The sequence below is a fragment of the Taudactylus pleione genome, unplaced genomic scaffold, assembly GCF_031769625.1.
Source record: "Taudactylus pleione unplaced genomic scaffold, aTauple2 ptg000155l, whole genome shotgun sequence".
Taxonomy (NCBI): domain Eukaryota; kingdom Metazoa; phylum Chordata; class Amphibia; order Anura; family Myobatrachidae; genus Taudactylus; species Taudactylus pleione.
Window position 1 is genome coordinate 2,381,138 of NW_028284557.1, and position 24,554 is coordinate 2,405,691.

At 45.0% G+C, this 24,554-nt stretch overlaps 1 protein-coding gene across 4 annotated transcripts in view; it reads left to right on the forward strand.

The window, feature by feature from the left end:
* ARHGAP23 (Rho GTPase activating protein 23) overlaps positions 1-24,554 on the forward strand; it is a 78,560-nt gene that overhangs the window by 20,657 nt on the left and 33,349 nt on the right. For 3 of the 4 annotated variants that reach the window (XM_088474590.1, XM_088474591.1, XM_088474593.1), the window contains exons 1-4: positions 13,323-13,539; positions 22,048-22,224; positions 23,750-23,768; positions 24,168-24,266. In XM_088474590.1, coding sequence (XP_088330716.1) covers positions 13,345-13,539; positions 22,048-22,224; positions 23,750-23,768; positions 24,168-24,266 — 490 coding nt within the window. In that variant the 5' untranslated portion in view covers positions 13,323-13,344. Of the gene's footprint in view, positions 1-13,322; positions 13,540-22,047; positions 22,225-23,749; positions 23,769-24,167; positions 24,267-24,554 lie in introns of those variants that run through there. The other variant, XM_088474592.1, reaches the window with a different exon arrangement.

Below are 24,554 nucleotides of genomic sequence, written 5' to 3' on the forward strand. Positions count from 1 at the left end.
AATGCACCACTGAATGTAATGCACATAACGTTTGTTTCGCAACTTATACCTTTTTTCCGGGGGGCATCCACTAGACAATTTTATCCCTGTCCAACCTCTTAACGATTTTCCCTTGAAGTTTCCCTTGAAATTTGATCTTCCACTCTGAACAATTTGCAAAAGATCTAACGATAAACTATGTTGTTTCAATCTGTGATTGAGAGCTTTCAGCTATAGTGGGCAGATAGTGGTTCATCATTTGATCGTTCAGCTTGAACGATGTGTAAACGATGTGTAAACGATTTGTAAGCAATCAAGTGAAATTGACCTGCATGTTCAGTCGATGGAGGAGACGATCAAACGACCAGCGGGAGCGCGCATCGTACATCGTTAGAAACAATTACTGCACAATTTGCAAACGATGTTCAAACAATGTTCGAACGATTTTATCATTATCGTTCAGTCGTTCAACTTTATCGTCTAGTGGAAACCCCCTTAACTTCCACTTAGTACCTGGCTGAAATATTTAAGTTCACAAAAAAAAAAAAAGTTTTACTATTCAAGGGAATGTTCTAATTATAATATTGTATGTAAGGGCAATATAGTATGGAGCAGATTTGAGATATCTACACACTACTGCCTGTTCGAATGGCTCAATAATATGTTTAATTTACAGAGCCCATTGTAAGCAGTTTATGTATATGTTAAATACATGTACAGCTTTCCGTTGTGTTCCCTGTCTTGCTGTGATTTTGCACGATTCCATTGTTGGGATGTAAGGCCAGTGAGAGTTAGTTTATGGGTGTAACAGATGCACCTAACTCTTCCTACACATATCTGCTTGTAAAATGCTCACACACCCTGCCTGGCTGCATTCCAGGGCCACGCATCCCTGCCCATTATCATTGTCAGTGTCTGCTCACCCCCAAGTAATACGCTCATGTGTGACTGTGTGTGTTTTATTATCAACCATCGCGTGGCACCATATCCAGGGATGTCAGCTAATCCCAGGTCACTGGGGAGATAATTATCTCTTCCTGTCTATCTATGGCTATTTTTTATTTTCTTATTTAGACCTTACTCTATTAAACAAAATATAATCTGTCAAAAACAGGAAATTCAGGACTACTTGACTTTACTTCACTACCTCGAGTATGAATATATATAATATATATATATATGCTATCATTGTACTGATCTTTTTAATATGATATTATTCCTCTTTATACAGTCTGTTTGTTTGTATCCCACTGTATTTTTATTCCTTTCCTCCTGCACAGGCACAGGCAGACCTTTCCGGATTTTGTCCAGCGACAGATGCTGATACGGCTGCAAAATTGTACAGTAGGACAGGATTAGATAATCTGTGGCTCTCCAGCTGTTCTGAAACTACAAAACCCAGCATTTCCTGATGGCCAAAGGCCAGGACAGATGGAAAGCTCCAGGTTCTCTACCCCTGTAAAAAGAAAAACACTTTGGTGCTATGTTATGCACTAGCTATTCACGTACTACGTGGTTGGGCAGCATTGTAACAGGGCATAATGAATTCGATATCAAGTCGTCTTGTGTATAGTGGAGGATCTATAAATGTATATATGTATAGCACCAATTTACTGCACAACATTTTACAGAGACTTTAAAGTGATTATCTTCTGTAGAGATTATAGTCGAATTTGGGAGAGGTTTGTAAAATCTTCTAAAAATGAAAAGTGAAAATGTTACCCATAGCCAGGGGTTAAAGTGGGCCTGGATGGGGCGGAACTGCGTTCCGTCACTTCTATTTGGAGATGAAACCAGTTCCACCTCCCCGTACCCACCTTAGCCCGGCGCCGCAGGGAGGCTCCATATGCCGGGCGCCCGCTGAGATTTTGTTACCAGCGGGTGCCCGGCTCCTTTCCTGCAGCGCCAGCCGGAGGCTGGAGCTCACTCTTGAGCTCCGGCTTCCAGCTCCGTTCCCCCCATGGGCACTATGGGAGAGCCGTCATGATGTCTCTCCCATAGTTCAGAGTACTCGGAGCAGACAGGCCGAATGGAGGCACGCAGGAGTGGGCCTTAAGGTAAGTTTTATTTTTATTTTTTTGTGTGTAAGCGGCACTATAGGGGGCATAACTTCTGGGGGCACTGCATAAGGGACACTACCACTACTTTGTGGGCTCTACATAAAGGACACCACTACTGGGGCACTGAATAGGGGGCACCACTCTTGAGGACATTGTATAAGGGGCACTACCACTACTGTGGGCTCTGCATAAAGGGCAGGCAGCAGTTGGGACAGTGCTGGGGGCAGATAGCAGTTGGGGTAGAGGGGGTTAAGGGCAAGCAGCAGTTGGTGTAGAGCTGGGCGTAGAGGGTAGTAAGGGCAGGTAGGGAAGGGGTAAGTGCAGACAGCAGTTGCGACAATGCTGGGGGCTATGGGTAGGGAGGGGGCTAGGGTAGATAGCAGCTGGCACAGTACTGGGGGCAAGGAGGTTGGTTAGGGGCAGTGGGGCAATACTAGGGGCAATGAGGTAGTTAGGGACAGGCAGTACGGGGGGTAAGGAGGGGCAAGGGAAGATAGAAGCTGGGGCAGTACTGGGGGAAAGGAGGAAGTTAGGGCTGGGTAGGGAGGATGTAAGGGTAGATAGCTGGGGCAATACTGGGTGCAAGGAGGTGGTTGGGGTCAGACAGTATTGGGGGTAGGGATGGGACAAGGTTAGATAGCAGCTGGGGCAGTACAGGGTGCTAGGAGGAGGCTAGGGGTTGGCAGTGTGGAGGTAGGGAGGGGTTAATCGTAGATAGCAGCTGAGGCAGTACTGGGGGCAAGGAGGAGGTTATGGACAGGCAGTGCTGGGGGTAGGAAGGGAGTATGGCACATAGCAGCTGGGGCAATACTGTGGGGCAAAGAGGAGATTAGAGACAGGCAGTGCTGGGGTAGGGAGGGGGTAGGGTAGATAGCAGCTTAAAGTAGTAGTAGTAGCTTGCCCATTTCCCCCCCCTCCATTAAAAAAAAATTTGCACAGCTCTGAAATGCTATTCCGGTTTGGACTGACCTGAGGCACAGATCACTTCAGTAGACGGGGAACTTTGTTTAGTCTCGGGTGAGGCCTCCTCCGAGCTTCCTGGTCCTCTGATGTCTGTGTTGCACGACCCTGGAACTTGCAGATTGCGGGGAGCCAGGTGCGTGATTTTGTTACAATTCAATCTGACTGCATGTGTATGTTAGCCAGCCAGCCAGGTCCCCCCTGACACCCTCTATGGGCGCCCCAAGCGAGACTCCATGGCCACGTCCAGCAGCAGGCCCCCCAAGTACCGCACCTGGAACCGGGCACATGTGCAGAATAAAGTGCGCCGGAACCAGTTTACTGCTGACCGTCCAGCAGGGGGATCGCTCCCCCAGCACCCGTTCCACCCTTGTCTATGCCACGAGTTGTTGGAGGGAGAGCATCTGTCACTGCAGATGCTCCTTATGCCCTCATCTATCTCCCGTATTCCCCTCCCGGCCCAGCCCAGCCAAACCTGTCATACACTTAATTGGCGGCCAAAGACAGAAGAGCGCGTCCCCGGGGACCCACCCATTTTTGAAAAGTGAGTCCCTGTTCAACAAAAGTGGGTAAAATGCACGCTATAGCACGTATTTGCAATAAGGGGCTCCACTACTGGGGGCACTGCGTAAGGGGCACCACTACTGCGGGCACTGAATAAGGGACGCCATTACTGAGGGCACTGCATAAGGGGCACTACCACTCTTGGGGCCACTGCATAAGGGGAACTACCACTACTGGGGGTACTGCATAAGGGGCACCATTACTGAGGGCACTGCATCAGGGGCACCACTACAATGGGCATTGCATTTGCATAAGGGACACTACTGCTGTGGGCATTATGTGTAAGGGGCGCTAATTTGGGAATTGTGTAAAAGGGGCACTGTAGTGTGTCGTACATGAATAAGGGGCACTACTATGTGGTGTAATGTGAATCAAGATTGTGCTACTGTGGTGTCATTTGAATTGGGAATAGTATTGTGTGACCATGCCCCTTTCTTTTGGGACCATGCCCCTTTTTTCGGTGCGCAGCTACGGTGTGCTGTCCCTTTAAAAAAAAAAAAAAAAAGAGGTGGGGGGGTTGAGTTCCACCACTTCTCCAGGACCACTTTAAGCACTGCCCATAGCAATCTATCGTATTCCATCTATCCCTTTCTGGACTGTTCGAGGCAGGGTGCCGGAGCTAGAGAGGGCACGTTTGTGCGCGCGTCCGAGAAGGGGGCGTGGACACCGAAAAGGGGGCGTGTCTATAAGACGCGTCCCTGTTTCGTCACTCTTGGGGGCATGCCCGGCACTTACGGACACGCCGGGCAGCCACCAAGCCCTACAGACAGGGAGAATAGATGCCGGGCGCATGCGCCCGGCGTCTCTTCTCCGGCGGTGACCGGGTCACCGCACATTTCTTCACCCGCGGGACACTGCGACCCGCGGGTGAAGACAGTTCCCGCAGGCTGTTAGGGCAGGGTGCTTTTTGCCATCCTTCTGGAGGGCAGGGCGCTTTTTGCCTTCCAGAAAGAGGGCAGGGCGCCGCGCCCCGCTAAAACAGCCTAGCGGGAACGCTAAACATGGGAATAACATACAAACTCCACACATTCAGTCTCTAGGTCAGACTAGAACTCATTCTACTCAAAATATTATTATTATTATTATTATAATAATAATATCGTACACCTGTAAAGTGACAGTGTTCTGCAGCGCCCGGTGGGAAAACAGGACAAACAGGGATAAAATAAATGCAGACACAAAAACTAAGGTTGGGGAGGGTCATTCATAGCAATGCCAAACCCGTGTGCCTTTATGCCATGTTCATGTGAATTTGTGTGCCCTGAAGGGTGGCCAGGTGTATGTATTCAATTAAATTTAAATAATTGGAATATTTAGAATGTGTGTTCTTACTCACTTATTAATTGGAAACTGTTCCCTTGCTCTAAGCTACTGTTTATTTTGACTTAATTTTTGCTATAAAGGTGCATACACACGGTCAGATTTTTCTTCAGATCTGAACTATAACTATTTCAAAAATCGTTCATATCTGAAGGAAAATCTGACATACCTGACATGTCTGAACGATGCGCGTTCCCGATTGTCAGATAACGATATCTGACATCTGATGTGTTTGCAGTCATTTTAATGCAGTCAAAAATCGTTCATCATTGGTCAAATCGTCCAGATCGTTCAATCGTTCATCTGACACATCTGACAAATCTGACCGTATGTATGCTCCATAAGTCTTCCTTAAAAATGAACATCTGAATCATTGCACATATAGAAAGCCTGGGGAATGTTTCTGGTGATGATATTGCATAGGTACCTGAATGATATTAATCACTAACTACCTTGAAGATATTCAGAATGAAGAAACAATCTCAAGAACATCCAATTTCTACTGTGCACACTAGCAAATGTTCACTCTGATCTAAGCGATTATCTGTCATAACAACTTGCCATATTGGTGTTTCCTTGAAACAGTTGCTCAGCACATCTGGCCAGCCCCTCTTCCCCCTCGGGTCCCTCTCCCAATCTCCTCCCAGCCCAGGTATAGAAGCCCACCTGTGACTGCAGGAAAACAGTCTTCCTGCAGCCCTATCTTATGTGGCTCAGGGCAGCTGTGGCCTCCCATCCTTCTCTTCCCCATCCATGGTCATTGGCTGTGATCGGTGATCCTAACAGGATTGCCTTACCAGCCTCTGCTCACTACAGCCCCGTCTCCCCCCAGTCTCTCCACCTCTACCAAGCAGAGATTATGAGTGAACTAGAGGCACTTCAGTGAGTTTAACACACTTTTGTTGCTGGTATTTGCACTTATACTTTTGTTTTTTTAATATTTTTCTGAAACTTTGAGTAATAGATATGTCAGTAAAAACAGTAATATAAAATTGAACCTTTTTATTATCATTACATAGTGAGCATAATAAAGTCAATGTACAAAGAAGTTGATGGAAACCAAAGCATACCTGTACGTTGAAATACATAGGCATAACATGACATAATAAGAAGTGCAAAACAATACACAAAAGGTGCTTAAGGAGCAACCAGGAAAGGTAGTACCCTGAGATATACAGTTGCCAGTGCATCCAGATTGCAGAAATTACAAATATAAAGAATACGTTGTGTGGATACGGAGACGCCAAACTGTAGCCAAACCATATATTGAGGTTTATAGATGCAACAAACAGTGAAGAGTGCAGAACAACATACACATTTTCTATCAAAGTGATTAGTTGCTAGTGCACTCAGATCACAGATTCAGCAAATAAGAAAAGAAAAAAATGCATTGTGTGAGTAAGAAACCGAGTGTCAAGATTATAATAGTAGCAGAATAATGAACATAGCAAAAATTTGTTAAAATTTATAAATAAGACTTAAACGCCCTCCACCCCACAGGGTCACAATGCAATAGGAGGGTCATCAGCCATCGTTCACAAGGGAGACCAGAAGTATTACAAAGGCATCTGTGACCCTGCAATCTTATAGCAGCAGACAGAGCAGCTATGTAGCTTTCCCACATATCGAGGAACTTTTCAGTTTTTTTTTCTCCCTGTTCATCGTAACCTCCACCCACTCCATACGGCAAAGATAAGAAAGATTTACTTTGAAAAGGGATATATAATTAATATATTAAATAGTTGGGGGTTCAGGGTGTATCCACACCGGTAGGATAGGTTTACGAGCTTCTGCTCTGACTTTCAATAACGATCGTCTGCTGCCTGCCCCTGTAGACCCTAAGTTCCCGTGGGCAGATACTGAAAAGTGTCCATCCAGGGGTTAGGGGCAGGTAATTTACCAAGTGATCTTCGGAATAATTATAGACTTGCAGCCAAAATCTAAGAATTAATGGGCAGAGCCGTAAACAATGGAATAGAGATCACCACATATATGAATATTAGAGAGACCAATAAGGAACCTACTGTGTGGGGGAGAGAGGTTCTATGCAGTATATTTAAAAATATCTCTGTATACATTGTGGGAGAAAGCAGCTGACCAGATCTATTAAGTGCCTGCAACAAGTCAACTATTTGCAAGCATGGAAGCTGTGAGAAGCGGATCACAAGGCCCCCTGGGAGTGACAATGGTCAGGGGAAACTTGGAAGTGTTTGTATGCCAATAAAATTGCCCCACTACCTGTTGGTGGTTGTTGGAGCAGTAAGTCTACGAGATTCTGTCAGTGGGCAGAAGAGAAATGGTGAATAACAGAGTTAGCATAATGTTGGGCTAAAATAAATCCTTCAGGGTAGGGGGCTAATACAGGGAATATATCAGTAGTCTCTCGCAATGTGAGAGGTCATCTGGCTAATTTATGAATTGAGGAACCGATATTAACCCCCCACCCTTCACAAATTAAAGGGGTACAGTGCATGTCCCTCTTGAAATTCCGGATTGAAAATAAAGGCAGGGTACAAGGATTTATGCACATCTATGTTATGTGTGTGTATGAATATAGCGAACTTGACTCTTGGGGGGTGGGGGGGGTATGCCCCAAGTATGCCCCAAGTATGCCCCAAATGTTTTTTTGATTGCAGGTGTTTGCGGCAGGTGGGTTTTTCATGATTTTTTAAGTAACTAGCAAGTTAAAACCCCATTTTCAAGTACCCCAAATTAGATGGGCATAGTTGTTTTGCCCTAAAAAAAACTTCTAAATGCTCTTCTGCATCACCTTATTCAAAGCCGCATTTATGCACCTGCCGTGGCTAATTAAAAACCCGACTTTCTTTTGCAGCCAAAAACAGGGGGTACCCATAGACATCCACCATGTCTGGACATCTTTAGGGGAGTCCTAGGATTATTTACGGAAAATTTTAGTTTTTTTACGCCGATCCACGTATCCCCGGGTTCCGTTTTCGCATACTTTCAAATTGAATGCGGGGATACGCGGGCACGCGTGCGATACTTTAACGCCTACAAAAACAGGCGAAGGCAGCGTTAAGTCCGGGCCACGTTAAATTATCGCGGCTCGGCTCAAATTGAATACGGGCCCAAATCTTGTAAAAGTCGTTACAGATTTATATATTTCTTTTTTTATAACTTTCATCTTAATTTTGGCTCAAATGTCAGGAAACAGGATAGATTCAATCATCCAATTCGAACGTCAATCTTCCCTGGGTGCTGCGTACACTCTCTGAGATTATCTGAGTGAGCAGCCGAATATTGCATAGTGTGTACCTGTGCAGCCCAGCGGACAAGAAAATTGATACAAGTATATTGTGTTGTTTTTAAGAAATAGCTGTTGAAAAAAACTTCCACATGACATATTCTGCTGCAAAAGCTGGCTATGCTAGGGCATAATAGTGAATGGGCCCTGCATCTCTGGTGTGTTTGAACCTGCCGATGCACATATAGTGCTTTAAAGGACGAGAGCAGCCTGCTAGATATTGTGGGCACTCAGCTCCTCCACAAGGCTGTGCATAGTTTTTTTTTTTTTAATTTGCTAAAAATAGAAGTTGATTCCAGATCTCTGCTGTGGTGCAGGACAAGGTTGAGTTTGGGACTATTGCTATGCATGTGAGCCACCAACACTATAAATTTACAATCGGACACTTTCGATACAACCAGCCATGGCCGATTACGCCAGCAGTAGCAGTGTTGTACAACAGTAGTAGTAATACTTAGTAATATGAACAGTAGTTGTAATGCCTAGTGATATGCAATGCAGTAGTAGCTGGATTGCCCAGTAATATGCAACCGGTAGCAACGGTGCCCAATACATTTCCATTTTGTGTTAATATCGGAAAGATTGAAAATAGTTAAAACTTTTATTGAAGTAACTAAAAATAGATGTAAGACATTAAAATATAAATGATTAAAATTGAGCTGGTAACAATAGTATTTATACTTATATATATTTATACAAATGCACCTCCCTAACAGTGGAGTGCTAATGGGAAGCAATCGGGAAGCCGACTGACTAAATACCGGCAGCCGGCTTCCCGACTGTCAGATCCCGGCAAGGGTGAAATGCCGGGCGTCTAGATGTAGACGCCGGGAGACCGGCGCCCGGCATCCCGATCGTAGTGATGCCGGGCGCCGCGAGCGGACAGCCGCGGGGGGGATGGTTAGGTTTAGGGCTCCCGGGGGGGTCTTAGGGTTAGGCACCCCCCCGGGAGGGTTAGGCTAGGGGGAGGGAGGGTTAGGGTTAGGCACCCCCCCGGGGGACTTAGGTTTAGGCAGCGGGGAAGGGGGTGGTTAGGGTTAGGCACTTGGGGGGGAAGTTAGGGTTAGGCACCCCTAAGGAGGGGTATTTCATACCCATTCCGTGCTAATATATCACCCAGCTACCAATGAGAATACACACTCATGTCTATATATTATTGTCCAATCATAAATCAGGTAAAGATATTATTGTGAGAGCAGTGACTGGTAAGGAGAAATGGGAGGTAGCTGATTGGATGCCATCGCCTGAATCCAGACACCAGTCACAATCCTGACACCGGCATCCCGACGTCAGTTAATGAGGTTAGGGGGAGGGCTAGGGTAAAGCACTAGGTTCTGACTGCCGGCATCCCGTACCCAACCCAGGAGAAACACAATTTCAAAACAGAAAATACCACTTAGTGCTTTTATTATGTTCCAAACACCGTTGTAGATGAGATGTAAACTTTCTCGGGATAGTAATGTTTCTGATATACAATTAGTAAGTCTTTCTCATTGGTTGTTAATGGAGTAACACTGAGGCCAGTGTCATGCCCACATCCTCAATTCACACACTCCTGCTGCTCTGTTTGTTCGGTAATCCTCAGTGTTCAGAGTATCATATATTGACCAAATTGTAATGCCCTTTCTATATCTCTGGGAGAGATGTATAAAACCTTGGAGAGAGAAAGTAGAGAGAGCTAAAGCAATCAGCGTCTAAAGCTGGGTGCACACTATACCAGGCCTGGCCAACCTGTGGCTCTCCAGCTGTTGTGAAACTACAAGTCCCAGCATGCCCTGCTACAGTTTTGCTATTAGGGAATGCTAAAACTGTTGCAAGGCATGCTGGGACTTGTAGTCTCACAACAGCTGGATAGCCACAGGTTGGCCAGGCCTGCACTATACGATATATCATACAATATATCATTCCAATACTGATCAGAACAATATACTGTATTGTACACACATCGTATAGTGTCTACGTCAGATCTGTCGTTCATCGCATCATCCCATTTTCTGTTCTGCACGGCACATGGGACGATGCTATGAACGACGCAGTGCGCCTTCGTACACCAGATGGTGCAGTGTGTACGGCGCATTCGATGCATCGTTGCTGGGTCGCACCATCGTTTGATGTGTACCCAGCTTAATTGTCCGTTTTCAAAAACGGACTGTAACGTTGTAGTTAGAAGCTGGTTGGTTGGCACTTTATCACTCACCACTTTATCTGTCTTTAATGCTGGGTACACACTACATGATGCATGATGCAATGAACGACATATGTGGTTGCTTGACACTGCACAAAAAATATCTGGTGTACGACCGTACATTATATCGTTTACCAGCTGCATCCACAAGCATGGGGTCGTTCAGCAAATTAACAGTTTGAGCATCATGTAGGCTTGATCTGTAGGACAACCCAGCGGGAGCGCGCATGGTCGCTCCAAGTGCATACACATTTGCCGATGTGGACGATATGTGGGCCCGATCCGCCGTACCTGCGACATATTGTCTAGTGTGTATCCAGCTTGAGATTTGCTACATCTCCCCCCTGTGTTCCTGGGACAAATTTATTTTGGTTATCTGCGAATGAATTTTCATAAACTGCAGTTTGAGCTCTGAACCTGATTCAGACCCATTTGCTAGGCTGCTTTTGCGTGTAGCCAGTCGATGTTGGCAATGTGCGCATGTGTATAAAACGCAGTGCGCATGCGCAAACTAGTCCATGCAATCATGAAGCGTTCGCTTGCAGCGCATAGCCACCTCGCTAGAATGAGTGACAGGATGAGCCATTTGTGAGTGGTGACGGGTTGGTCGATGGAAACGGGGGTGTGGTGGTGCGAACACAGACATGTCTGAGCGTCTTAACGCCGTTTCAGAGGCGTGCATAATTAAGACGCAGCGTCATAATACACGTCACATACTGGTCAGCCACAAGTGCTGCGTATGGATCCGATGTGACCGATTGTTGCATACACTTCCTGGAGAAGATGTGTATCACTAAGGGAAAGTGAGCGTTTTAAGACAGGCTGGTGGGCGTCTAGATACACACCGCGATCGCACGCCAAGACATGGTGGGCGTGCTAATGCCTTGCCGTGCGATCGAGGGATTTGCATACTTTTGGCTGCGTGTGAACGCATCTAGCTAGCGGGCCTGAATCAGGCCCTCTGTGTGACTATATGTGATAATTGGGTGTTGAAGTTTCCTCATGACATGATTCTTCTTACCAAAAATAGTCATAATAAATATATGATTAAATAAATCCTGTGTGTCTATATTGGGCTTTTGGATGGTATTGTGTTGTGTGATACCGAGCAATGCTTCCCTGATGGGTTAATATTTCAGGCCCACCTCATCCACTCCCACTCTATGGTCTTTGTCTTCAGTTTGTATGAATAATTAATTTCAAACACCCACTTTTGTCTTTGTGTGTTTGCAGTGAAATGTGTACTCACTGGAGACTCCTTGCTGGACTTCTAAAACTTGTCACACTCCTTGTGAATGTACAATCTTTTTTACTTAGAAAAGGATAATTGGAGGCTTGTATTCTGTGGTGGTACACAATGCCTGCTGCACATTTTGGGCCAGCACTGCAATGTTTGTCCTACATTTGTCCAGAAAATCCATTCTGCTGCCATTACACAGTTTAGGCAGACATTTTGTGGACTGTCCCAATATTCATAAGAAGCATCTTATCAAGGTAGAAACATTGACCTCACTGAGGCATGATGGTCAAAGTGCCTCATGTCTCAAAGAGGTCACTGGTTGTTTGTGAACTGATAGGCTGCATTCTCATGGGTATTGGGTCAGCCCACAAAATGTCTGCCTCCACTGTATATAAACAGTGCGGTCACTCTAATGATCCCTTACTTCCCCCACTTGCTATTTTTTGCGTCCATATAACCACACCATGCAGTTTGATGAAACCTGCTCCTGTCTTTTTTTTCATTGTGGTGTTTTATGTTTTCTAAATGGTCTTCTCCCATGTTGTGTCTCCTCTTTTGCCTTCCTGTTTCCTACAACCCTCCAAATTCTCTGCCCTCCACATGACTTGTCCCCTTCTCCTTTAATGTTCTAACCCATTTCTCGCTGGCCCCCCTCTGCATTGGATGGGCTCTCTCCTACCCTTCCAGTGTCCCTGAGAGCTGAGAACATGGTTAGGAAGGAAGGAAATGTGAGAAAGACGGAAAGCTATAGAGAACAGAGAGAGGGGGACACAAGTGAGTGACAGAGGTATACAGAGGAAGTGACAGTGATTCTATAACTTTCCAACTGTGTTTGTTGTTTTTCTTTCTATTTGCAACCATGGTCATTTGATTTACATATGACAGACAGAGCCGGCACTGTTGCCCTTATGAAATAGACTGACCCTATTCTGAAACATCCCTGCCAGTGGGCAATCATTGCCACTGTCAGATACACCGTTTGGGTGACTCATTGTAAGGTGCAGATTTGACAATCTGCCATAGCTTAGACCATCCATGAGAGTTACAACTACAGCCTGACTGTAAGAGGCATAGGCTAGCACACATAGATCAACATAATGTGTGCACCCGAAAGCAGTGGCCTGGGCAGACAGTCTGGGCAGCGTTGATGGGCAGGTTAAGCCTCCTGTCCCCACGGCCAGCCCTCCCCCCCCCCCCCCCCCCCCTTGTACTGCTGTCAGCTTTGGGTCTGGTAGCGGAGGGGTGTGATGAGGGACAGGCGAAGGGGTGTGGAGAGGGACAGTGGTGAGAGGGAGAGGCACGTGCAGGGTGGGGTAGGAGCCCGTGGCAGCTGCCTCTTAGGCAACTAGGAGTTTTCCCCTGTGTCTGTGGATGTCTAGCTGTGACTATGTCTTTGTGTTCTCTGTGACTGCCTTCCCCCTCCCATTAGTTGTCCCATTACTTGTGTTTCTATTTTGTTTTCCTTCGGTCTGTCAACCTTCTCCCTAAGTGTGTGTCACATCTCTACCACTGGTATATTCCTCTATTTTCCCTGTGTTGTGATCACTTTCTTTCTGTGGCCTTCGGGCATCCCTCTTCCGTGCATTTCAGCATGTTATGTAGCAGATCTATCAGGCAGACAGCTCAGCTATGACACTCAGATGCCGCTTTGTGTCTGTGTGTCTTGTGTCCTCTCACCTCCTCTGGCTCTATTCAGCTATTGCTCACACTCCATGTCATTTTGGGATTGACTGTCAAATGAAGACCAATTTAGGATAATGGGAATGTGTGGATGGAAATGCCTGTCGTGCAACAAACTATGTCTGGCCCTTGGGGGCCCAACTGGTGCTGGGAGAAGGTAGTGGGAGTGGATTGCAGCTCACCAGAGCCATGTTGCATTTGGCTTGCAAGCTCAAGGAATGGAGCACTGGGGTCGGCCACCTTTCCAACACAGAAACGGAGTTCCCATTGGGGTGAAAAGCAAGGGGTAAGATGTGTGGCTCATTAACACCTTAATAGCAGAACTGTGTATGGCTACGTGCTTACACAGATCAATGCTGAACGGAAATATGCAGACTATTTCTAACTAAATATATATATATATCTCTTCACAGAAACATTTGTAGTATGCAGAGCAGTATGGTGCTACTTATAGACCATCCCTGAGCAATGCTGAGTATTTGGCCTATGTATATATGCATCTGGATGGTGCAGGGCAACGTGCTGGCTATCTTTATCAGTAGTGGGCACTCCTCTTGGTATGGATAAGGTCCTGTGCTAGTTTTTCTGATTGTCAGCTATGTTTTCCTGCAGTGTCTGCTTCCGCTTGGATGAAAACTGCATAGTTTAGTTAGTTTGAGTTTAGGAACTGCTGACCTGTGCACACTAGCATACTTGGTTATATTTCATTGTATTTCTCCCTATTAAAGAGCAAGAATTGCTTTCAGTTTTCAAACAGCGTTTCAGTTCTCTATGCTGGCCTTGAAAGTGCAGTTTATGCAAGACTTACCTGGGTATAAGACATATCTGTGATATTATACTCTAATATACGGCTATTACTTTGCAATCTGCAATTATCACAAGTAATTTTGAAAAAGTTAATTCCGAATTTGTGAGCTTCGTTTCACATGTGAGTTTGCTAACTTTATTTCTCATTGCTTAGTTACATACTTTTTACCTTGAAAGTCATGTTAAATGTAACATGTTAAGATGCATGCATGCATGATATGTGTACCTAGTGATGGCACGATACATCGCACCGTCCGTACACACTGTGGATGATGGCGATATGTCTCATTCCATGCTTCTCACCTGCGATGGGGTGTACACGATATATCGTTCATACTCCAGGGTAATTACTGGTTGGATGGCGAGGTCTGCTCTCCCAGTAACCATTCTTGGATAACAGGCTGCTTTGATTGTATGTGTTGGGGAACAGTGTACACAGTGGCTGGGATGCCCTTGGAGTGAAGCCTTTGTGACCGAATAACGTTCTGCAAGTGGAAAGTGCCACCCAGTTGAAGAGACAAGGGTCACATGAGGAGACTGGAATCTAGCACTGTACTATACTATAAACTAGTGGAGATGTTATTGTAGATGGTATTCCACAGGTAAAAATTACACTGTCCACTGTATTCCACCATTTAGTTTTCATAGCTCAAACATATTACAAAGTTGTCCCTTCCCGGTGGAGTTTACAATAAGAAAGAAGAAACCCACAAATGTACAAACTCCACAAAGATGGTGCTGAAGTGCTGCACGACAGCAATGCTAGCCACTGTGTTGCCCTATACCTTATCTGGTACAAATTGCTCTGTACACTGGGTCTGATTCATAGATAGAACTAATACCGCTTTTACACCAAAGTCCCGGGTCTGACCCTGGATTTGGAACACATTTCCAACCCGGATCAGAGCCGGGACAGCCCCCCTTTTACATCGCGGCATAGCCCAGGTCGGCTCCGTTCACACCGGACCCAGGTTAGCACTGACCCGGCTCTCTGGCGCGGGTGAGCAGCGATTGTTCTCCGCGACCTACTTACCTTACTCCGCAGCGGTCCGGAGGCAGGAAGGGTGGGTGGGGTGCGCTGCTCCGCTCTTGTCGGCCCGGCAGTGGATACTTGGAGATTATGTCATCTCCAAGCGTCACTGAAGCCGGCCAATCAGGCGGCATGTGGCACAACCCGGGGCATGGTGACCTGGGCCACGCCGTTTACATTGCAGGATGACACAGGAACGACCCGTGCTCAACCCTGCAAGCTAGCTGGGTCGGATCCCCGGGTCACTGGACCCGGGTTCATCCGTTTACACCAACTAAAATCCCGGGTTGATGCGCGTTCAAGTGCATCAACCCGGGATTTTTCAGTCGGTGTAAAAGGCGTGTAATACTACCACAGCTGCAACTTTGTATGCAGTGGCTGTGTGAAAATATATGCACATGTTGCAGCCATCAGGATTTGTGTTTAGATGCCCACTAGCGGCTTCACAAATCCAAGCGACTTCATACAAAGACCAGATCGACCGCAGATCAGTTGATTATCAGACTTCTATGTCGCCCTATGATCGCACAGAATGTCCGCCGGAATTGAGACGCCGGAGTCATTTTGACTGCATACGGGATCGCAGTTGTAGACACAGACATGCCCCAAAAACGGTCTCGACAAGGCTGCGTTTGAGTCGCCACTCCCCCGTTGCCACCCACAAACTGTCCCTGCCTGTTAATCAATTTGCAATAAATCCTCGAGTGACATCGGTAATGACTTGAAGCATGCACAATGCGACTCAGACACATGCGCAGATTACCGATAATCGCTGAGCTGCGTAAATATCGGTTCTGCGTCTATCTCTGAATCAGGCCCACTGCTCACTATATTCCACATTCTGGTGGAGAGTATAGTGTAGAGTAGACTGCATTTTATTTGATGGTTTGGTGGAGATTATAATTCTTCTGCTGCATGGTAAAATATAATAGTATTACATTTTACAGTCTGGTAGACATAATTATGCCTTCTTTAGTCAAATAGAGACAATTACGTCGTACACTCTATTCAGCAGTCTAATAGAGAGATTACATTGTGCTCTCCATACACTAGTTACCTCAGTCTTGTAATTGCTACACTTAATTTCACAGGTTCAAACCTATTTTATTGTATGTTGTTTTCCACTGGTGACTGTGTAGTTGAAACTTGGATGTTGGCCACTTAATGAATAGTTTATACTAGTCATTAAGTGGCCACTATGGACCGGATTCAATTAGCCTCAAAAAGCCGCAGTTTTGCGAAAAAGTTTTCGCACAAAAAGGCGTTTCGTGCAATCCTATTGTCGAAGTTTTCACACATGCGAATTCTCCATACACCAAAATCGGCGACAAGTTTTCATTATCTCAGAGCAGGTGCAAAGTTGTGCATAATCCCTATTTTTGGTTAAAAATGTCTGGACTTGGCTCAGAACCCTTTGGACATTCCTCGCCCCTACTGTTAAAGAAAAATGCATATAACGGCTATTTCACACAATTTAAGAACTCCAAATACTTTTTTAGGCCACTAATACACTTCTACATTGATTTCCTATGACAAGTAAGCTTTTTATGGGGTACAGACAGATTTCCCCAAATGTTACTCCACGAACAGTTTTCCTGCGAGTGCCGCTTCGCATGTTTTGCAATAGGGTAGTGCGAAAAATGGGAGCACACATAGACAAAAAATGTAAAAATATTGCACCAAATCCCCTGAAGTGTGTGAAAACTTCCCCGATGTTACGTTTTCGCTTTATCGCATCTAATTGATTCCCTCCGATATATCTCTTTGACATGACAGTGTATAGAATGTTCTGCAGTCTTACAGAAAATGTACTACTCTTCATTCCAGTGGTGAATGTGTGTGATTATTTATTTATAACAGTTTCTTATATAGCGCCACAATTGGAAACATTAATAGAACAAAACTGGGTAATAACAGACAGACATAGAGGTAGGAAGGCCCTGCTCACAAGTTTACAATCTATAGGATGATTAGTAAATAATTATACTGTATCTGATATTCCACATTCTCATTTGTCATTGAGCAATGCAACATTTTGTTGTGTTGGGTGTACAGCAATTCTTGATTTTGGTGAAGAGTGATGGTGGGGTTGGTTGAACAGTAATGAGTAAATTAAACATAGGTTGATTATGGTGTGTCATTAAACAGAAAAAGGGACTAACTTTACACCTTGGTAAAACCATGTTGCATTGCAGGTGGGGCAGTTTTAAAATGTGCAGCCAGTATTTACCCCACATTCAAAAATAAATAAATGTATTTGCACCCCTAGAATTGCAACATGTTTTGTCCAGGTGCAAAGTTAAGCCCCCATACGACGGATTGGTACGATATCGCTGCTATATCGTACCGTGTGTGGGCATGATATCGGCCAGTGCGCGCTCCCGTGGGGTCGTACATCGCACCTCCAGATCATATAGAGCGGTCGGCCACCCGATCGCTCTGTGTGTGGGGACTGCCCTATATGTCGGCTGTCGGATCGCAAGTTGCATTGCAAGGTGCATATCGCACCGTGTATGGGGGCCTTAACTCATTTTTTTTGCTTTGCTCCAATCTCAGCATCACCCATATAGTGCATACACACGGTCAGATTTTTCTTCAAATCTGAACGATAACTATTTAAAAAATCGTTCCTATCTGAAGGAATATGACATGCCTGAACGATGCGCATTCCCGATGGTCAGATAACGATAACTGACATCTGATGTGTTTGCGGTCAGACTTGGACGATTCCATTCATTTTAATGCTGTCAAAAATCATTCAAATATTTTGGTAAAATCGTTCAAAGTGTTCAATCGTTCATCTGACAGATCTGACAAATCTGACCGTGTGTATGCTCCATTAGTTTGTGCTGGGTGTGCAGCAGTGCACGTGTGCAGCAATGCCTGTAGTGTTTTCATTTTTGCTTGTTGGATTTGGTATTGTTGTCTATGTGTATTACAAAAAAAACAAAACATCTGAGTGATCATCATTCCATATACTTATTGTAGCATTTCCATTTTGTTTTAATGTGTGTGTATGTTGTGTTTATTTTCTCCTTAGGAATTTGTGATAAATGTGTGTTTTAGTACCAATTCTCTGTCATCTATAAGATAGTGATACCGTTGTTTGTGAGCAGTCTGTTATAGACCAGACTCCTGTGGTGGAAGCAAGACGATCATGTGAAGCTGTTGTGGCTTTCTGGCTATGACTGTCATGTACAAAAGATGTAGAGCTCTGTGTGTGGCCTGTGTAACCTTCTGTAATCTCCTGCTGCATGCTGCTTTCTTTCCCAATATATCCCTTCATCGGCTGACACATTACTGTGCAGATCCTAAGCATCTAATCTTTCTATAAATTTCTGAGCCACTGAGTAGTCTGTCCCTAGCTCAGTGACACTACAGACAGTGCTGAGCTGTGTGACATACAGATTGTCTGTATAGCACATTGTGCAGAGGTGTATGATGATATATACATGTATGTTCTAAACTAGTTCAGACAATGCAGAGTGGTGCATGTTTCTGGAACAGTCACATAGATCGTGCTCCAATGGAGAGGCTCTTAGTACAGTCACACAGACACTCAGACATGGAACAGTACCCAGTACAGCCATGTACAGGAAACTCAGAGCTGTATGACTTGGGGTCTATATACCCTAGTACTGACATGGAGCAACTGCCTTGTGTGTGTGTGTATTGGACATGAATGGGGGTGAATGTTGGTGAAGCTGACAGACAATGAGAGGATAGTTGTGACAAATGTGTGAGTGTAAGACTGAGCGCATTAGATCATTTCTCAAATTACTCTGTGGGATTACAGTTTTGATGCAGCACCTAATACATTGATTGTCCTCAGTTGCCCAGCCCCCTTTTCATAATTCAGTTGTAATACGGCTGGGAGCTATCATTTGTGTTGGGCGCATTATTTCAGATCACAGGAAGCTCAGTGCACACCCCACCCCATGTAATGTGATAAGTAATACAAGAATAGGGCAAGCTGGATGTTTTTTTTTTTTTTTTTTTGTAAATGTGGTGCATATGTGGGTGTGATCACTGCCTGTATTGTTTCTAAGAGTTGGGAGCAGACATTACCATCTCTGGGGACAAGGCAATGTGACCAGGGGTGTATATCTTTGTTGGGAGCAGACATTACCATCTCTAGAACCAAGGCAATGTGACCAGAGGTGTATATCTGTGTTGGGAGCATACATTTCCATCTCAGGGGACAAGGCAATGTGACCAGGGGTGTATATCTTTGTTGGGAGCAGACCTTACCATCTCCGGGGACAAGGCAATGTGACCAGAGGTGTATATCTTTGTTGGGAGCAGATATTACCATCTCTGGGGACAAGGCAATGTGACCAGGGATGTATATCTTTGTTGGGAGCAGACCTTACCATCTCCGGGGACAAGGCAATGTGACCAGGGGTGTATATCTTTGTTGGGAGCAGACCTTACCATCTCCGGGGACAAGGCAATGTGACCAGGGGTGTATATCTTTGTTGGGAGCAGACCTTACCATCTCTGGGGACAAGGCAATGTGACATGGGGTGTATATCTTTGTTGGGAGCAGACATTACCATCTCCGGGGACAAGGCAATGTGACCAGGGGTGTATATCTTTGTTGGGAGCAGACATTACCATCTCTGGGGACAAGGCAATGTGACCAGGGATGTATATCTTTGTTGGGAGCAGACATTACCATTTCTGGGGACAAGGCAATGTGACCAGGCGTGTATATCTTTGTTGGGAGCAGATCTTACCATCTCCGGGGACAAGGCAATGTGAAGAGGGGTGTATATCTTTGTTGGGAGCAGACATTACCATCTCCGGGGACAAGGCAATGTGACCAGGGGTGTATATCTTTGTTGGGAGCAGACATTACCATCTTCGGGGACAAGGCAATGTGACCAGGGGTGTATATCTTTGTTGGGAGCAGACTTACCATCTCCGGGCACAAGGCAATGTGACCAGGGGTGTATATCTTTGTTGGGAGCAGACATTACCATCTCCGGGGACAAGGCAATGTGACCAGGGGTGTATATCTTTGTTGGGAGCAGACTTACCATCTCTGGGGACAAGGCAATGTGACCAGGGGTGTATATCTTTGTTGGGAGCAGACATTACCATCTCTGGGTACAAGGCAATGTGACCAGGGGTGTATATCTTTGTTGGGAGCAGACATTACCATCTCTGGGGACAAGGCAATGTGACCAGGGGTGTATATCTTTGTTGGGAGCAGACATTACCATCTCTGGGGACAAGGCAATGTGACCAGGGGTGTATATCTTTGTTGGGAGCAGACCTTACCATCTCCGGGGACAAGGCAATGTGACCAGGGGTGTATATCTTTGTTGGGAGCAGACCTTACCATCTCAGGGGACAAGGCAATGTGACCAGGGGTGTATATCTTTGTTGGGAGCAGACCTTACCATCTCTGGGGACAAGGCAATGTGACCAGGGGTGTATATCTTTGTTGGGAGCAGACATTACCATCTCAGGGGACAAGGCAATGTGACCAGGGGTGTATATCTTTGCATGTCTGTTTATATAATGGTGATGTAGCTAAATGTAAAACAGTATCTGTGTGTGTAATGATGTATTTTTCAAGGGGGCGTAGCATTGCCTGGGGTCAGGCTGCCCCCCTTTCTCCCTGCATGCCTGTAAGACGGTCTGTGCCAGTCGGGCATTGTTCGCAGCTGTGTCCTTGGGGCCGTCTCTCTTTCATTGCCCCCCTCCCGTATAGATCAGCTGTATGTGGAATTGACTCATTTCCAGGATGTCTCCGTCTGTCACAGTCCCAGCCCCCCAAACATGTCGTCATCCCAATGATATGTCCGCAAGTCCAAGGTAAACGGCATTGATAAAGGAATAAAATAATCCAGAGTAGAGATTATTATGTTGCACTGGAGAAGTGTTAGTGTCATGCTTTGCACATTGATGAGGGGATTTCAGTGTCAACATTATCCATAGCAGAATATGTGTTTTTCTGTGGGATATGTTTTCTCTGTTCAGCAGGTTTTACTCAGCAAAGAACTTATTATTTTCCGTGGGAGTTGGTTAATATAAAAAGACATTGGCTTCATGGCACTCTAAATGACTAGTTTTAATAAATGTATCAAGAGTGGTAATAACACATTTTAAGCGTTTATTAGCATCTATCTACTTGTTTGCTCTTTCCAGGCATTAGTAGTACATTCAAAATAGGGCAAACAATGGTGCCTTTCTCACTGTTGCATTTTTTAATTTTAACACATCAAAGATGCATGAAAACTAAATAAAAAATGCATTGCTGAACCTCATCTAAAGTGTTGATGGCTTTCCATGCATCTCTGCCCATTTTTTATTGCATATGGGGCAGCACGGTTGATGTAGTTGTTAGCATTGCTGCCTCACAGGACTGAGGTCAAGAGTTCAATTCCCAGTCATGTAAATCTGTGTGGAGTTTGTATGTTCTCCAAGTGTTTGCAAGGGGTTCCTTTCAGTGCTCCGGTTTCCTGCCACTCTTCAAATACATTAGTGGTAGGTTAATTAGCTGCTCATAAAAGAAAATTAACCCTATTATGTAAGTGTGTTCATGTGATAGGTAATATAGATTGTACGCTCCACTGGGCAGGGACTGATGTGAATGACTAAATATTTTCTGTAAAGCGCTGTGTAATATGTGTGCGCTATATAATTAAATGTTAATAAAATAAATGTGTAACCAATCCCTGATCAAAGCCATAGTATTTGGAAGCTGTAAATCAAACTGCATGAGATGAACATATTTAAAGGGAGATTTTTGTTTTGTTTTACTCGAAAGAATAGTAAAAGGTCACAATCTAAGAGAAAAAAAGCAACTTGCACCCCACAAAACATCACTGAATATCCTGTTGTGCTTGGTATGCAATGTGCTTATGTGTGGTGTGTGCCAACATTTTGTTTTTAATTGTGTTTTTTGTATTGGCAGCTTAACTTCTTTTTTGTCCCTTCCTGCAGGCCCCCTTAGCTCCGCAAGATGAGGGTCGCCTCAGTGGTTCCCCATCCCATGACGAACCCTTTACATGGGTTGGGCCCAGAACGCTGATCATCAGGAAGACCCGACAAGGGTTTGGCTTCACTCTTCGCCATTTCATTGTGTATCCACCGGAGTCTGCTGTCCATGTTCCACACCAGGTATAGTTCAGTAGTAATGTTTTCCTCTTATTTCCCTTTATGTATAGTGTTAAGATTGTTACAGTTGGTTGGAAGACTTTAAAAAGCTGTTCCACTGTGAATGCAAAATTGGTTAAGTAGTTAGTGTTGTTACTACAGAAATATTATGTCTCTGTCTTACTTTTCACAATCTTCTTCCTCCCTTTTTGTCTTGGAATTTCCTGCCTTATGCATGTATTCCTTGCTTACATGAGAGGAGGAGAGCGAAGTAACACCATTCTAGTGTAAAAAGTAAGGTAACCCCCAGTGTTCTCCCCAGGCTGTTTTCTGTGGGCGCATCACCCGGCAGAAATAGCCAACCACCCGGCACTTTCCCCCGCCGACCCCTGCTGTGGAACGCTGGTCTCTGAAGTGACCGGAGGCTAAAGAAGCCTCCGATCGCTTCAGAGACAAGCGTTCCCAGTGATGCAGTGCACCCGCGACGTGAGGATCCAGTCAGAGCGAGGGAGTGGGGGAGCGCAAGCGGCGAGCAAGTTTAAGGTAAGTTCTGGGCTGGGACCGGGACCAGTCTGGGGGCACTGCCTAAGGGGCAGTATTTAATCCTGGGGGCACTGCATAAGGGCAAAGCAAAACTACAGGGCAATGCATAAAGGGGAAAACTAGGGGGGCACTGTATAAAGGGCACAAATACAGGGGGCACTGCATATGGGGATAACTACAGGGGCACTGCATAATGAGCATTTTTGACTGAGAGCCAGTGGGAGAGGAGCCTGAGACCTGTCATGCTGGAATGGTAAGGGAGATACCCCTTTTCCCGGTGTGCACATAATTTGCGAAGGCCCCCACCCGGCTACTTCTTGATGCCACCCGGCTGGAATAAATTTCTGGGGAGAACACTGACCCCAGTTCTGGTTGCACTGAATAGGAACTCTTTCAGTGGTCAATTCAATTATCAATGTGTCGTCTTGCCCCACGAGTAACTGCACACATATGAGGCACTTGGGGGCCTATGTATCAAAGCTTGATGAGAGAGAAAATTGTGAGATATAAATCACCAACCAATCAGCTTCTAACTTGCATTTTATAGGCTGTAAAATGACAGGAGCTAATTGGTTAATACATTTTCTCTCACAATTTTATCTCTCGTCAAGCTTTGATACATAGGCCCCTTAGTGTAGTTCCAAACATGCAAGTCTGGGGTAAGTTAATTACCACACCATTGCAACGGCACATCCTCCTGCTCGTCGCTAACTGAATCAACCCCTAGGGGAGAAACCACACATTTTACAGGTAGAAATACATTTTTCAAGGTGGAGAAAACTTATAAACATTTATTTTAAGAATATGAAATATATTTTAGTTTACCTGAAAATGAGTAACAATTTACCTTCTGTTTACCTTGACTTTGGTAAATTTTTCATCCTTGAAAAATATTTGTGATGAGACCCAATTGTCACATCTGAATACTAGTAACATGTCTCTGCATAAGCTTGTGATTAATGAGTGTTATTTAGAAAGTAACTATATATAATCTCTCTACTTGCAGGAAGAAAATGGCAGCTCAGGTATGTTTCCTAGGAGGCGTAGTTGCCTTGTGTGTACACTCTGTGATGTGCTGTCCGTCTCTCACTGTCCTTCTATGTCAATACATTTCACAGTAAATGAATAGCTCTTAAGGCCATTTCTGAAGTAAAATGGGAGAAAAAAATACACTTTTATATACTTTGCAATTGTAGCTTTTCATTGTGCGTGTTCTGACGTTTATGTGTGTATATAACTCTAAAGTTACCTCAGACTGTTTTCCTCTCCTTGTTATTTATGAAGGGAATACAGTCTTGCTACGGATTACTAACCTTTGTAGCACGCTGGGTTACTGTTGCTGGTAGACGTAGTAAAAGTATTTTCAGCATATCTCTAAACCTCTCTCATTTTACAAATGTCCCTCTGCCTGTGGTGTATTTCAGAGTATACTGCTGCATCCAGTCGCTTGGAACCAATGGACACCATTTTTGTCAAGCATGTGAAAGAGGGTGGCCCTGCACAGCAGGCTGGCCTCTGCACAGGTGAGCGGATATGACAGCCCACAGCAATTATAAAGAAGCACCTTTAGGGGGGATTTATCATTTACTCTAACATAGCTACATTTAAAATAGAAACAAATTACAGTAGACTTGCATTCTGTTTTACTTTCTCACAATGGGATGTAGTTATAATCCTGACAGTTGGGATGCTGGCGCTTAGAATGCCGGCACCTGTCAGAATCCCAACGCCTGTGTCCCGACGGTAAGTACTGGGGTTAGGGGGAGGGTTAGGGTTTGGCACTATGGGGAGGGTTGGGGTTAGGCACTGGG